Source organism: Scyliorhinus torazame, chromosome 18, assembly GCF_047496885.1.
Source record: "Scyliorhinus torazame isolate Kashiwa2021f chromosome 18, sScyTor2.1, whole genome shotgun sequence".
Classification (NCBI taxonomy): Eukaryota; Metazoa; Chordata; class Chondrichthyes; order Carcharhiniformes; family Scyliorhinidae; genus Scyliorhinus; species Scyliorhinus torazame.
The window spans coordinates 106,058,006-106,074,526 of NC_092724.1; the positions used below are offsets into that span (position 1 = coordinate 106,058,006).

The following is a 16,521-nucleotide window of genomic DNA, read 5'->3' on the forward strand; positions in this document are numbered from 1 at the left end:
ATTAGCCACTTAAGGACCTGAATAGGTGGCGGGCCAAAAAGGTTGACTGTGGGCCTTCATGCCCAGAACCTAATTCTGGCAGAGGCATGAAAATGGTGGATTCTAGTATGCCACAACCCTGTCTAATTACTTCCTCTTCCCACCTTCAAGCTCACTATCAGTGGGAGTACAAGATTCTGTCCTTTAAAAATCTGTTTCTCTCCACAGATCCTGCCATCCTGTTGAGCGTTTTGGGAGGGGGGGGGGGGGGGGTGCTGTGGGGTTCTGTCGTTACTTTACCTCAATTTCAAAGTTTTGTTTCATTAATGGTGATTCACCTTATCCTTCCTAATACTACAAGCAAATTAAAAAAAGATTAATTTTAAATAGTTAAATAACCAGAACTTCAATCCAAGCAAGATCCTTGCATATTCTGGAGTCAGGAACAGAGATGGATCCAAAATTGAGTGTGTGTTTGTAAATATGATATGCATTACCTATTGCTATTGTTATATAAAGTTTCAGTCCATAAATTAAAGTGAGGTCTGATTCCCATTGGATACTTGTACAAACGTCCCTACTCTTCCCATTCACAGAAAGGTCATGAAGCAGAGGTCAAGTGACTTCAGGTGAATAGCAAACAGAAACACAAGGGGGCCATGAGGAAAAACCTTTTTCAAGCAGCATGTGGCTAGGATCCGAACTGCCTGAGTGTGATGGAGGCAGGTTCGATCATGGCCTGACAGGAAATTGTATAATTATCTGAGGGGGAAAGGGAAAAGGGCGTGTGACTACCAGAGAGCCCACCTCAGGGAAAATCAGCAAATTGGGGCAGTGACCGGTACTGGACCAAACTGGTCTTGCCTACTTTAAACTGGAATTCCAATTCGCACCACGATTGATCATTTCCTAAGTTTTACTGTCCTCCCCAACCACCTTTCTAACCATGGTGGGCTGAATGGCCTCAATACTGTAACCATTTTATGATTCTATAAGTTCCATACTTAAATAATTGCTGATGAGCAATCAAAACTGTTTTGTGAGATGTCCCCTCAACCCCTATCCCCCCTCCCTGTGGAACAGCTCAGTTTGCAAAAAGATTGCCTGCACCCAAAACACTGTTTTAGTTTATTGGGGGGGAAATTATTTTGCAATGGTTAATACCATTGGGCAGCACGGTAGCATTGTGGATAGCACAATTGCTTCACAGCTCCAGGGTCCCAGGTTCGAGTCCGGCTTGGGTCACTGTCTGTGCGGAGTCTGCACATCCTCCCCGTGTGTGCGTGGGTTTCCTCCGGGTGCTCCGGTTTCCTCCCACAGTCCAAAGATGTGCAGGTTAGGTGGATTGGCCATAATAAATTGCCCTCAGTGCCCAAAATTGCCCTTAGTGTTGGGTGGGGTTGCTGGGTTATGGGGATAGGGTGGAGGTGTTGACCTTGGGTAGGGTGCTCTTTCCAAGAGCCGGTGCTGACTCGATGGGCCGAATGGCCTCCTTCTGCACTGTAAATTCTATGACAATACTGGGATTTCTCCAGGGCCCTTCAAGCTGGACACAATGATTCCATCTGGCCAGGGAGAGATGGTGCTGAAACTGTTACAGAAAATGACTGGTCAGGTGCAACTGTACCAATGCTTGTCCAAATCGGGATTGGTTTGTGGAATCACCCTTCAATACTTGGGGGTTGGAGTTTACTCAGGGAGAGAAGGCCACTCACTCAGCCTGGGGAAGGGACCCAAGGACAGCACACTGTCTGAAAACCAGCTCCTGTTGTTGGCAGAGACATAATCAATTGTCAAAATGTCCCTTTCACTCTTGAAATTAACTTCTGCGACCAAAAGCAATACTGTGATTGCTCAGACTGTGACCTGCAATGGTTGTCACGGTGGATTGGCAACTTTTGGTATCGCTTTTTTCTTTGCTGTAATTTTTGTCTGAACTATTGGGAGTAGTGTAATTTCTAGTGGTTGTCATTCTGATTGTCAACGCTCCGCAGCATTGAGAAGTTGCACTGTGAGTGTGCCTGTTGGGGAGTGTAGTTTTTATCTCTTTGCATGCATTGCGGAAGTGACTTTATTTTTTTTTGCATCTCCGGGGCGGGGATTCAGTACCAGAAGTTGTCAGAAAACAGCGACGGAAGAATATTGAATACACAGCGAGAGAGAGAGAGAGCGAGCACCATGCACGAGAGGTGAAAGCTGCTGAATTGCCAGTCTGTATGTTGCTGCACAGACTCGCTCGCCGGACGCTGCACCACCGATCCTGCTTCCAACTCGCCCTCCCCCCACCCTCTGCCTCTCCCCTCCGGCTCCCCACCGGCTCCAGCATGTCCCTCAACCCGGCTGGGGACCGCAGGACGCTTTCCAGCAGGAGGGAGAAGCCGCCCAAGGACACCCTGAGGCACATCAAGTCCAGGGAGAAGAGGAAACGCGTGGACACTCACGGACCTTCCACGGTCTACCTGCAGGTCGTGGGCTCAGGGAGCAGAGAGGCTGCAGCCTCCCTCTATGTCTTCTCTGAATACAACAGGTAAATTATGAAGACCCTGGGTGTCACCCTGTGAAATCTCTACAATTGCCAAACTCCCTTTAAAAATAAAATACTAATAATTATTATATTTATAATAATAATTTATAATAATAAGCTTTTTGTCACAAGTAGGCCTACATTGCATTGAAGTTACTGTGAAAGGCCCCTAGTCGCTACATTCGGCGCCTGTTCATGTGTGGGAGAATTCAGAATGTCCAAATTACCTGTCCGAGTTAGGTTCTTTACTCTGAGAGTGGTTAGGGTGTGAAATGGACTGCCTGCTGTGATGGTGTAGTCGGACACTTTAGGAACTTTCAAGCGGTTATTGGATAGGCACATGGAGCACACCAGAATGACAGGGAGTGGGATATCTTGGTTTCGGACAAAACTCGGCACAATGTCGAGGGCCGAAGGGCCTGTTCTGTGCTGTACCTAACAGCACGTCTTTCGGAAGGAAACTGGAGCACCCGGAGGAAACTCACGCAGACATGGGGAGAACATGCAGACTCCGCACAGACAGTGACCCAGCTGGGAATCAAACCCGGGTCGATGGTGTTGTGAAGCCACAGTGCTAACCACTGCCCTATGTTACCAATTTGAAATGGGAACAGGAAATGGTGAGGTCTGGCTGAGTGAGGAGCTGGCTAAATCTTTATGGAGTTGGGCCTATTCTAGAGGCCCTTAAAAGTGGCAGAAGGGACCTGATCCCTGCCCCCCCCCCCCCCCCCCCAATTCCCAATGCCATCGGTTTTAATGGGGTTGGGATCTGGAACTCCTGACCCGGCAGAGGTAAGCATATCATTTCCACCCCTCCTTTGCTTTTACGGGTTAGACCAGATTTTTGAGGAAACATGGTTCAAGGTCCCTCGGGGAACCTGAATGAGAGTTTGGATTCAGGAACCTTTTGAAAGGTATGATTCAAAGGTTTCATCCGTGGCTTTCATTGTCACATCCAACTCGCCCACTATTCGATCCTCACTGTCTTCAGTTGATGTCCCGGAGGACTGGAGAATAGCCAATGTTGTTCCTCTGTTTAAGAAGGATAGCAAGGATAATCCAGGGAACTACAGGCCGGTGAGCCTTACTTCAGTGGTAGGGAAATTACTGGAGAGAATTCTTCGAGACAGGATCTACTCCCATTTGGAAGCAAATGGACGTATTAGTGAGAGGCAGCATGGTTTTGTGAAGGGGAGGTCGTGTCTCACTAACTTGATAGAGTTTTTCGAGGAGGTCACTAAGATGATTGATGCAGGTAGGGCAGTGGATGTTGTCTATATGGACTTCAGTAAGGCCTTTGACAAGGTCCCTCATGGTAGACTAGTACAAAAGGTGAAGTCACACGGGATCAGGGGTGAGCTGGCAAGGTGGATACAGAACTGGCTAGGTCATAGAAGGCAGAGAGTAGCAATGGAAGGATGCTTTTCTAATTGGAGGGCTGTGACCAGTGGTGTTCCACAGGGATCAGTGCTGGTACCTTTGCTGTTTGTAGTATATATAAATGATTTGGAGGAAAATGTAACTGGTCTGATTAGTAAGTTTGCAGACGACACAAAGGTTGGTGGAATTGCGGATAGCCATGAGGACTGTCAGAGGATACAGCAGGATTTAGATTGTTTGGAGACTTGGGCGGAGAGATGGCAGATGGAGTTTAATCCGGACAAATGTGAGGTAATGCATTTTGGACGGTCTATTGCAGGTAGGGAATATACAGTGAATGGTAGAACCCTCAAGAGTATTGAAAGTCAAAGAGATCTAGGAGTACAGGTCCACAGGTCACTGAAAGGGACAACACAGGTGGAGAAGGTAGTCAAGAAGGCATACGGCATGCTTGCCTTCATTGGCCGGGCCATTGAGTATAATTATTGGCAAGTCATGTTGCAGCTGTATAGAACCTTAGGCCACACTTGGAGTATAGTGTTCAATTCTGGTCGCCACACTACCAGAAGGATGTGGAGGCTTTAGAGAGGGTGCAGAAGAGATTTACCAGAATGTTGCCTGGTATGGAGGGCATTAGCTATGAGGAGCGGTTGAATACACTCGGTTTGTTCTCACTGGAACGAAGGAGGTTGAGGGGAGACCTGATAGAGGTCTACAAAATGATGAAGGGCATAGACAGAGTGGATAGTCAGAGGCTTTTCCCCAGGGTAGAGGGGTCAATTACTAGGGGGCATAGGTTTAAGGTGAGAGGGGCAAGGTTTAGAGTAGATGTCCGAGGCAAGTTTTTTACGCAGAGGGTAGTGGGTGCCTGGAACTCGCTACCGGAGGAGGTGGTGGAAGCAGGGATGATAGTGACATTTAAGGGGCATCTTGACAAATACATGAATAGGATGGGAATAGAGGGATACGGACCCAGGAAGTGTAGAAGATTGTAGTTTAGTCGGGCAGCATGGTCGGCACGGGCTTGGAGGGCCGAAGGGCCTGTTCCTGTGCTGTACATTTCTTTGTTCTGTGTTCTTATTCACTGTGAATGTTGCCACAGTCCCAGAGGACCACAGGCTGCTCTCCCCTTTAATTTATTCTGAGGGTCACCACACCTTGGGTGAGGGGCAGTGTTGAGAAGACTGAATGACTTCAGCTGGTGTAGAAATTGAATCTATGCCGTTGCCGTCACTCCTCATCACAAACCAGCCCCTCAGCCAACTGAACTAACCACCGCCCCCCCCCCCCTTATTCACTATGTACAGAGTCAATTTGCCATATAACAATTTAAGTTTTGAAATGCTAATGGTAAAACAACACCAATTACTGGTTTGACAAAAACAAACTGTTGTTCTTACATAGAAACATAGAAAATAGGAACAAGAGTGGGCCATTCGGTCCATTGAATCTGTTTCATCATTTATTATGATCATGGCTGATCATCCAACTCGGTAACTTGTTCCTGCTTTCCCCCGATATCCTGTCACCTCTTTAACCCCAAGAGCTGTATCTAATTCCTTCTTGAAAACAAACTATGCTTTAGCCTCAACTACTTCCTGTAGTAGTGAATTCCACAGGCTTACCACTCTCTGGATGAAGAAATATCTCCTCATCTCAGTCCTAAATGGTTTACCCAATATACTCCGACTGTGACCGCTGACTCCGAACACCCCCGCCGTCAGGAAAATTCTTCCTACATCTACCCTGTCTAGTCCTGTTAGAGGAGGTTTCTATGAGATCGCCCCCCCCCCCCCCCCCCCATTCGTCTAAACTTCAGCAAGTATAGTCCTAACTGTGTTCTGGGCCAGGGTTTAGAGAACCCCAAAGTGTATCATGGAGTTCACCTGACCCACAACTTTTAATAAATTGTGGTATGGGGAGCACACTGCCCACTCTACAGGTGTGGGACAGCAGAAATGGTAAAGGTTTTTTTTAAAGCAAAACTATGTTTATTCTATGAACTCAAGTTAACCTTTTTAAAACATGCAGTGAACATCTAAGCAACCATCAATTCAAATACAGCCCCAAAGACTACAACACTAAGTAATCCTTTAAGCTTTCCTTTTAACATCCATAAGACTTAAAAGCAAAACCTTTAACAGAAGCACATCAGGTTAAAGTCACTACTAAAAACATTTATAATTCTGAATTCACCAAATGATCAAGAGAAAGTCTTTTGATGGCAGAGAGAACAGCAGTACACCTGCTTGGTCTGGCTTCAGCTCCAACACTGAAAACGAAACTAAAACACACCCTGCAGCAAACAGCCTAAAACGAAAGTAAAAACCTGACAGACAGCCCAGCTCCACCCATTCTCTGACATCACTGCAGTAATAAACACCCATTTCTTAAAGGTACTCTCACTACAGATACTTGTATGCATACCCATTTATTAAACACCCGTTTCTTAAAGGTACTCTCACATGACAACTGACACAATTTCTCCTCAGTATCTCAGTCCCGTCCAGCCATGCTAGGAATTAGTCTGGTAAACCTTTGCTGCACACACTAGAGCAAGAACATCCTTCCTCAGATAAGGAGACCAAAGCTGCACACAATATTCCAGGTGTGGCCTCACCAAGGCCCTGTATAATTGCAGCGGGAGATCCCTGCACCCTTGTTATTGTTACGAAACCCTGGGTGAGTGCACAATCAATTCCAGGCCCACTTGACCTGGAGTCACAACACAATTAAATTAACTCTTAATTTTTAAAATACCCCAAATCTTTGGTCTTTGGCTGACCAATAACTAGTCACCAGATTTGTAAATTTAAACACAATTAACTCTGATTAATAACAACTGTAAGTAGAAAGCAGCAAATACATCTGGTGAACTATTATCTTAAGTCCTAACCCCCCTCTCTTTAACTTGCCCCACCTTCTACACACATAAGACAGACAAACACAAGAGGGAAAAGAGGGGTGTAAAAAATACTAAAACTAAAGGATAAAAACTCTCAGTCGGACATCTTCTGGTTGGGTTTTTCTTCAGTCTCAGCCTCTAGTTGGATGTCTTTGCTTTCAGGCTGTAATAATTTTCATTGTAGATTCATTTGGGTCTCAAGACTTCTCTGCAGACTCAGAACTAGCAGGCAGAGATTGTTTGGGAGAGAGAGAAAGAGAAGCACACAATCTCTCCTCTCAGCATCCAGGAGCTTTCTCGCGTGTTCTCTGAAAAAGCTCTACCTGGCAGAACCCAATCGCTGCCTGTTGCTGGGCAGAGTATGGTCCTTGGCTAATCCATTGACTGCCAGCCAACCAATCAAATAAAATCCCTCTAATCTCTCGGGTGCCATAAAGCTTAACTCTTCTGTTCAAAGGCTAAATCTTCATAGCACGGTGTGCTATTTTGCACGTTTTGCAACTTTCCCTGCTCGACTTAAAGGTATATGTCCATTAAAGGTCCATGGACCAAAAAAATGATAACGACAAAGTATAGGAAATAAGGGAATCAACAGGAAGGGTCCATCTGCTATGAAGACCAACATGCCATTTGCCTTTTTACCTGCATGCTTACTTTTAGCGACTGGTGTACAAGAACACCCAGGTCTCGGTGCACATTCCCCTCTCTCAATCTATAGCCATTCAGATAATCAGCCTTCCTGTTTTTGTTACCAAAGTGGATAACCTTACATTATACTGCATCTATCATCTAGCATCTACCACTCAGCTTGTCCAAATCACAACAAAACATCTCTGCACCTCCTCACAGCTCACCCTCCCACCCAACTTAGTGTCATCTGCAAATTTGGAGGTATTACATTTAGTTCCCTCATCTAAATAATTAATATATTGTGAATAGCTGAAGTCCTTGCACTGATCCCTACGGTACTCCACTAGTCACTGCCAGCCATTTGGCAAAAGGCCCATTTATTCCTATTTTTTGTTTCCTGTCTGCCAACCAGATTCAGTTTTCTCTCTACCACCCGTTTTCAATAGTGGGGCTACATTAGCTACCCTCCAATCTGCAGGATCTGTTCCAGTGTCTGTAGAATCTTGGAAGATGACAACCAATGCATATCCACTATTCCAGGGCCACTTCCTTCTTAAATTCTCTGGGATGTTGTTTATCAGGCCTTCAGTCCCATCAATTTCCCCGACACTACAGCACCATTTTCCTATTAATACTGTTTTCTTTCAATTCCTCCCTCACTAAATCCTGTATTCCCCAACATTTCTGGTACGTAGTTTGTGTCCTCCTTTGTGAAGACAGAACCAATATATGTCGCTGGTCTGCCATTTCATTGTTCCCCATTATAAATCTCTCTGCTACTGACTGCAAGGGGCCTACATTTGTCTTCAAGTACCTAAAGGAAGCTTATACAGTCAGTTTGTACGCTCCCCACAAGGTTACACTCATACTCTATTTTCCCCTTCTTAATCAATCCCTTTATCTTCTTTATTTTTATAAATTTAGAGTACCCAATTCATTTTTTCCAATTAAGAGGCAATTTAGCGTGGCCAATCCACGTACTCTGCACATTTTTGAGTTGTGGGGGTGAAACCCACGCAAACACGGGGAGAATGGACAGTGGCCTAGAGCCGTGATCGAACCTAGGATCTGGGCGCTGTGAGGCAGCCTTGCTAACCACTGCACCACCGTCCTGCCCCCTTTATCCTCTTTTGCTGAATTGTAAATTGCTCACAATCCTCAGGTCTGCTGTCCAGTTTGTGTGCATCTTCCTTGGATCTAATACAGTCTCTAATTTCACTTGTATACATGGTTTGCTTACCTTGCCTGTTTTTGTTTTTGTGCCAGACAGGAATGAACAAGTGTTACCGTTCATCAACTGTCGTCCCTTTTAAGTAACACCTCCAACCCATCATAGCCAAATCGAGCCTCATAACATTGTAATTAATTTATTTTAGATTCTAATACCCTAGTCTTAGAATCAACTAAGTCACTCTTCAACTTGATGAAGAATTCTATCATATTATGGTCGCTCACCCTCAAGGGACCTTGCACAACTAGATTGCCGTTGTTTCCTTTCTTGTTATACAATATCCAATTTAGGATGGCCTGTTACCGAGTTGGCTCCTCAACGTATTGGTTCATTAAACCATCCCGTACGCACTCCCGGAATTCCTCCTTGACAGTAGTGTTACAAATTTGATTTGCCCTGCACAATCTTTATGCAGATTAAGGTGACTCTTAGTTACAGATGTCCCTTGATTGAATGCATGTCTACTTTCCTGTTTAATGCCATTCCAACATCACTACAGTTTGGGGGTCTTTATACAGCAGCCAACGAATGTTTTTTGACCCTTGGTGTTTCTCAACTTCACCCATACAGATTCCACATCGTCGGAGCTAATACCGTTCCTCACTATTGCGTTAATTTCTTCTTTAACCAGCAATGCAACCCCATCACCATTTCCTTTTACGTCTGTCCTTCCTAAATACTGAATATCCCTGGGTCTTCAGCTCCCACCCTAGGTCACCCTGCAGCCATATCTCTGTAATCCCGACAATACCACACCCGTTTACATCTATTTGTGTGAATCCACGTTATTGCAAACGCTCCGTGCATTAAGACACAACGCCTTAAGGCTTGCCTTTTTAACATTCCTTGTCCCGTTCCCATTACTTTTCACTGTGCTCCTTTTGATTCGGGCCCTTGGTTTCTCGGCCTGCCACTTTTCTTATTCTTTTTTCTGTCTTTTGATCTTGCCCATGTTTTTCTGCCATCCTCTGACACCTTGCATACATGCCCATTCCCCTGCCATTTTAGTTTAAATCGTCCCCAACAACACTCCCAAATACACCCCATTGGATATCCGTCACGTTCCTGCCCAGATGTAACCCATCAAGTTTGTACTGGTCGCATCTCCCCCAGAACCGGTCCCAATATTCCAAGAATCTGAAAGCCTCCACGTTGCACCATCTCTTCAGCCACATATTCATCCAATATATCCTGCTATTCCTACTCTGATTAGCATGTGGCACTGGTAGTAACCCTGAGGCCCTACTTTTCAACTTAACTCCCTATATACTGCTTGCAGGACTTCATCCCTTTTTTTAACCAATGTCATTTGTACCATTGTGTAACACGACTCCAGGCAGTTCACCCTCCCCCTCAGGAATCATAGAATCATAGAGTTTACAGGCAGGAGGAGGCCATTCGCCCATCAAGTCTGCACAGGCCCTTGGAAAGAGCACCCCACCCAAGTCCACACCTTCACCCTATCCCCGCATCACAGTAACCCCACCCAGCCCTTTTGGACACTAAAGGGCAATTTAGCATGGCCAATCCACCTAACCTGCACATCTTTGGACTGTAGGAGGAAACCAGAGCACCCGGCGGAGACCCACGCAGACACTGGGAGAACGTGCAGACTCGGCACAGACAGTAACCCAAGCTGGGATTCAAACCTGGTGCCCTGGAGTTGTGAAGCAACTGTGCTGCCCACTATGCTACCCAATGTGCTGTAGCCACTCTGAAACATCCCTGCCCTAGTACTAGGGAGGGAACATACCATCCTGGAGTCTCGTTTACGGCCACAGAAACACCTATCTATTCACCTTACGATTGAATCCTATAACTATTGCATTCCCACACTTTACTCCTTCACTGTGCAGCAGAGCTGACCATGGTGCAACAAATTTTGCTTTTGCAGCTTTTCCCTGAAAGGCCATTTCGTCTCAACAATATCTAAAGCAGTATATGTTTTACTGGGGAATGGCCACAGGAGATTCCTGCACTGCCTGCCTAGTCGTCTTGCTCTACTTGGTGGTCACCTCTTAACTTCCTGCCTGTGGAGTCTTAGCCTGTAGTGCGACCACCTTTCTATACACCCTATCTGCCTTGCGGATGATCCACAGTGACCACCAGCCACTGCCTCATCTCCAAAACCTGGCTTCCAAGAACTGGAGCTGCAGACAATTCCTGCACGTGCTGGCTCTGAACACTGTGTCCCCGGCTTCCCACATAGAGCTTTGCGCTCTCCTGGCATGACTTAACCCTTTAAATTAAACCTTTTGGAAGATACTTAAAATAAAATAATTACAATTCTGCTAGGGCCGTTCTTCCCTGGTCGTTGTTACTACATAATATAGCCCTTACAATCTAGAAGTGACGAAAGTAGTGCTGTACTTGCCCAATCAGATGCTTTAACTTGCCTCGCATCACTTTTGAATCCTGATACCACCTGAGGGGCTCTAAATACAAGCTAGCGTTCCACTCGCAGTCTTGCGCTCCTTTATCCTCCTGGCTCTGCTCTCAGCCTTTCTCATGCTCTTTTTTTTCCATCCCGGCTCTGCTCTCTAACCGTATCTTACTTTGTTTAATAAATTTCCTTATTTCACTTTGGCTTGATTTAACTTTTATTTCCATATTGCTAGTTTTCTTTAATAAATTCAAGAAGCTGTCTGGGCAAGGGAGAGATCCACAGACTCACCACCCTCAGAGTAAAAAAATATTTTTCATCTTTAAACTGTGTCCGGTTTTAGCCAAGCCTAGGAGGGGAAAGGTCCTTTCAGCCCTGTCAAGTCCCCTCAGGGTGTTGTATGTTTCAGTAGGGTCACCTTCCAATCTTCTTGGGTCCAGTGGATGCAGGCCCAGCCTGTTCAATTGTTCCACATAAGATAATTCTCCCCCTCTGCATCCCAGGTAACAGTCAAGTAAAGGTGCAATAGGGACTGGTTTAGCACAGTGGGTGAAATAGCTGGCTTGTAAAGCAGACCAAGGCCAGCAGGGCGGGTTCAATTCCCGTAACAGCCTCCCCGAACAGGCGTCAGAACGTGGCGACTAGGGGCTTTTCACAGTAACTTCATTTGAAGCCTACTTGTGACAATAAGCGATTTTCATTTTCATTTCATTTTCAATATAAATGCACTATCGTTTGTTCTGATCTCCCATTGCTCATGTAAAATTGGAGACACCAGCAAATGTGTGGGGCGGTGATTCCCAAACTCCTAACAGAGGTTGGGGCAGAGGAGAGTTGTGCTCTAAATATCACTGGTTTGAGGAGTAGCCCAACGTGGATGTGAGCTACAAACTGAAAAGAGAGACGATGTGTTTGTTGACGACAGTTATTTACAAAACAAAACAGCCTATTTGGCTGTAAAGAAAAACAGTCAGCTGGAGTGGACTGATGTTCAAGAACTATTAATAGCATTTGAGACCTTCCATTATGGATATCTTGGGGCCATGCATTTTATTTTTGCATGTGTTCTTATTTTCAAAATTAGTCACTGTTTGTACTGAAAAATATTTTCAGTAACAGACAATTGACCCAGCATTCGTAGCAACAGAGGAACTGCTCTAAGATAAAAGGGTTTCTCTGCTGCTATGGATGTTGGGTAAATTGCTTGCCATTCCACCAACGCTATTACTATCTCAAAATCCATTCTACCTTGCTTGCCCTCTGTTTTAGACTATTTAAGTGCCTCGTATGTTGAAAGTTGTCCATGGGTTTGTAATTTGCATGTGACCATGATTTCAGAGTGCCTTTTGTATGTATTTTATCATGCAATTTATTTGGGTCTCTGAGGTGTTAGCTTTTTGTAGGTTCTTTTTATATAGTGTTGGTTGCACGAGCATTAGATATTGAGTAAGAAGACTTGCAGCAATGCATCACTGTTCTTGTTCTTGGGACGTCCCAAAGTGATTCATAGTCGATAAGTTACTGTTGTTCGTGTATATACTTCAGGTATATCCCAAGAAAAAATTATGTGGGTCACAAAGATATTGGAGAACCTCAGAGGCCACATATAAAGCTTATCTCACCCTTAGTGTGCAAATCTTGCTATTCTGATTTAGTGTTTACCCAACAATGAGGCAGTTGCACAAATTTAAAGCAGGATACATTAATAAGATACATTGCCATGGCTCGGAGTCACAAATTTCACCAAAGTTGTATAGATTTCAAAAGCAGATTGCCTGGGCTCCGAGCCCACTCTTATTATAGAAATATAACTTGCGTGTTAAAAAATGACGCCTTCTGGAATGTTGTTATTCAGCCACTGGATGTCAGTAGTGCACTTGGTAACAACAAGATGTTATGATCCCCACAGAGGCTGATAATTTTTAAAAAGAGATGAATTTCCTAGATGACCAATGGAAATGACTGTAGGACAAAAGTTCAGAATTTAGCGTGGCCAATCCATCTTTTGGGTTATGGGGGTAAGACCCACACAGACATGGGGAGAATGTGCAAACTCCTTTAGCACAGTGGGCTAAACAGCTAGCTTCTAATGCAGAACAAGGCCAGTAGCGGGTTCAATTCCCGTACCGGCCTTCCCGAACAGGTGCCGGAATGTGGTGACTAGGGGCTTTTCACGGTAACTTAATTGAAGCCTACTTGTAACAATAAGTTATTATTATTAGATAAAGACCTGGGGCTGAATCCGAATCCAGGTCCTCGGTGCCATGAGGCAGCAGTACTAACCACTGCACCACCGTGTTGCCCCTAAGGTTTCACTTTTTAAGACTTTTACTGTAACAAACAAACTCAGATCAACATAGATCAAACATTAATTAATTAAGAGACAACTGATACATCAGACTGAATAAAAAGGTAAGTTCCGGACTAACACAACTGAAATGACGTACAAAATGTGTTTCCGCTGTGCCACTCTTCTGGAAGACGTGTAGCACTAAACGAACAGTCTCAAACATCACTGCCAGCTCTCCAGTGGAGATTCACCACACAGGACCGTGTCCTTCGACAATCGTTCCAATCTGCTTCGAGTTTCTCAGATTGAATTATTACCAGCAAGGCACACCTCTCGACGACTAACCTTCTCTAACTCTTGCCTGTTCTGGCTCTTTAGAACAGAAAATAAACATGTAAAAGCGTCTTCTTTGCTCTTTAACACAAACAGTATTGTTCCGCTACCCCCCCCCCCCCCCCCAACCCGCCAGCAACCTTTTATCACCGCATCTCAGCAGCTGCTTTTCTTCTGCCAAGTGAGCTGCAGAAGGTGCTGAAACTACCATTCAACACCTTGGTGGGTTTTTGTTTGAGTTTCTCACCACATGGCAACGTGAGATCACATGGGCACTTCATAGGACTGAGGTGTTGACCAGGAATTCCAATGACCTCTTTTCCCAATTCTCCCATCACCTTTTTGGGATTTAAAGGGACATTTCAAAACCTATTCGGCTACATGACAACGATCGCAGCCTTACTTTAAAGCATGCTGCGGCGGTTAAATGGAGGCGTATTATGATTTCACCAACCGGTTTCCACTTTAACTTTATCATGGGTTCATGAGACGGAGGCATGTTTTGCACTCTAGCGGTATTTGCAAGGAAAGCCACCACAACTGCTTGTTGCATAGAGAGTTTATTTCTGCTGACAAAGAAGCTAGAGTGATGTAAGAGGTAACAGTGAATTAAAACTGGTTTGGCCCCTGATCACCCTTTACTGATTGTACATGTTGCTACATGTTGCAGGTATCTCTTTAACTGTGGAGAAGGGACACAGCGGCTGATGCAGGAACACAAGTAAGGATGATCTCTCTCTCTCTCTCTCTCTCTCTCTATGTTGCTCTTATCAAATGCTCCAACATGCAAATAAATCATGTCTGGGGATGTGTGATATTCTTATGGATGTTCATGCTCTCATTTACAGGCTGAAGGTTTCTCGTCTTGACAATATTTTTGTGACAAGGATGAGTTGGTCGAATGTCGGAGGATTATCAGGTAGGAATAAGAAAGTTGTTTGAATGTGAGCCCATTTAAAAAAAAAAAGCGAGAAGGGATTTATGGAGCATTTTGGGTTTGGAATCTAACAACTGTGAAACGTTTCCTGAATCCCTGCACTAGAAAACTGAAGTGTTTATGTGGAAGGTTATATGGTGGATCGATTCTGCAGTTGCATCAGGATTATATGTGAGGACTCTATGGGGAATTTAGTGCAGGGGGGGGGGATGTGGTGGGGAATTGGTGAAGGATTTATTACATGTGGGGTACATGGATTTAAAAAAAATTCATGTTGTGTCTAAAACCTCAGATACTTCGACCAGTGTATTAATCAAAAGTTTTACACAGGTGCCCTTATTTGCGAGATGAACAAAGGGCAAAAATGGGTTCACGGCTTAACTCCATTTTATTCACAATTCTCTCACTTAACAAAGTATGACTCAGACTCCTGGGAGGCTCTAAAGGCGGTGGTGAGGGGTGAGGTGATTTTGTTTAAGGCCAGGGTGGACAAAGAGGAGAGGTTGGAGCGGTAGAGGGTAATAGATGAGATGTTAGAGGTCGATAGGAGTGATGCGGAAGATGGGGACCCAGCGAAGCTGGAAAAGCAGAAGGACATACAAATGAGCTTTGACTGACTATCTACCAGGAAGGCGGTGCGCCAACTGAGACGAGCAAAGGGTGCAGTTTACGAACATGGAGATAAGGCAGGGCGTATGTTAGCAGGTCAGCTCCGGAGGGAGGCAGCGGTAGGGGAAATTGTTCAGGTGAGGGACAGGGCAGGAAAGTTGGTGGTGGCACCGGATCTGATTAACATGTTTTTTGACGAATTTTATGAGAGGTTGTACAGGTCAGAGCCACCTGGGGGAGACCGTGAGATGCAGGAATTTCTAGATGGGTTGGAGTACCTGAGGTTAGGGGAGGGGGACAGGGCTACATTAGAAGGAGCGATAGTGGAGCAGGAGATAAAGGATGCGATTGGGAGGATGCAGTCGGGCAAGGTGGCAGGGCCAGATGGGTTTCCGGTGGAATATTATAAAAAATTCAAGGATAAGCTGGCACCGCTGATGGTGGGGATGTTTGAAGAGGCGATAGGGAGGGGGGGGGTGTTGGCACAGACTTGGGGCAAGCATCGATTTCCGTGTTGCTAAAAAAAGATAAGGATCCAACGGAGTGTGGGTCGTATAGGCCCATATCACTTCTGAATGTGGACGCAAAAGTATTGGCGAAGGTACTGGCGGGTACGCTGGAGGACTGCCTCCCGAAGGTGATAGGTGAAGACTCGGTTCGTGAGAGGGTGGCAGCTCTTTTCAAACGTTAGAAGGGTATCGAACGTCGTTATGGCACCGGCGGAGGGGAAGGGAACAGAGGTGGTTGGGGCATTGGATGCTGAGAAGGCGTTTGACCGGGTAGAATGGGGGTACTCGATGGCAGTTCTGGAGCGGTTTGGGATTGGACCAAGATTTGTGAACTGGGTAAAGCTACTATATAAGGAGCCGAGGGCGAGTGTCCGCACAAATAACATCAGCTCGAGTTACTTTTCTCTCCACGTGGGACGAGGCAGGGATGTCCTATGTCCCCACTGCTGTTTGCACTCGCGATTGAGCCGTTGGCCATCGCATTAAGAAGTTTGGGGGTATGGAAAGGAATAGTGCGGGGGGTGGATAGGGCATAGGGTGTCCTTGTATGCCGATGACTTGCTGTTATACGTGTCGGAACCAAGTATGTCGATAGGGGGAATATTGGAGCTGCTTCGAGTGTTTGGGTCTTTCTCGGGGTACAAACTAAATCTCGACAAGAGTGAGTATTTTGTGGTGTCTCGGCCGGGGATGGAGGCAGGGGCGGGGGGGTGCTGCCATTCCGTAGGGCAGGGACTCACTTTATGTACCTGGGGGTGCAGGTTGCCCAGGAGTGGGGGGGGCTCCGCAGGTACAACATTTCTAGTTTGGT

General features: G+C 45.5%; 1 protein-coding gene across 1 annotated transcript in view; it reads left to right on the top strand.

Moving 5' to 3' along the window:
• The first annotated feature begins 2,121 nt into the window (after positions 1 to 2,121).
• The window catches only part of elac2 (elaC ribonuclease Z 2), a 73,431-nt gene continuing 59,031 nt past the window's right edge, over positions 2,122 to 16,521 (top strand). Inside the window, exons 1-3 of the mRNA XM_072483124.1 lie at positions 2,122 to 2,506; positions 14,326 to 14,376; positions 14,504 to 14,574. Of these exons, the coding sequence (XP_072339225.1) occupies positions 2,196 to 2,506; positions 14,326 to 14,376; positions 14,504 to 14,574 (433 nt within the window). The 5' untranslated portion in view covers positions 2,122 to 2,195. The remainder of the gene's footprint in view (positions 2,507 to 14,325; positions 14,377 to 14,503; positions 14,575 to 16,521) is intronic.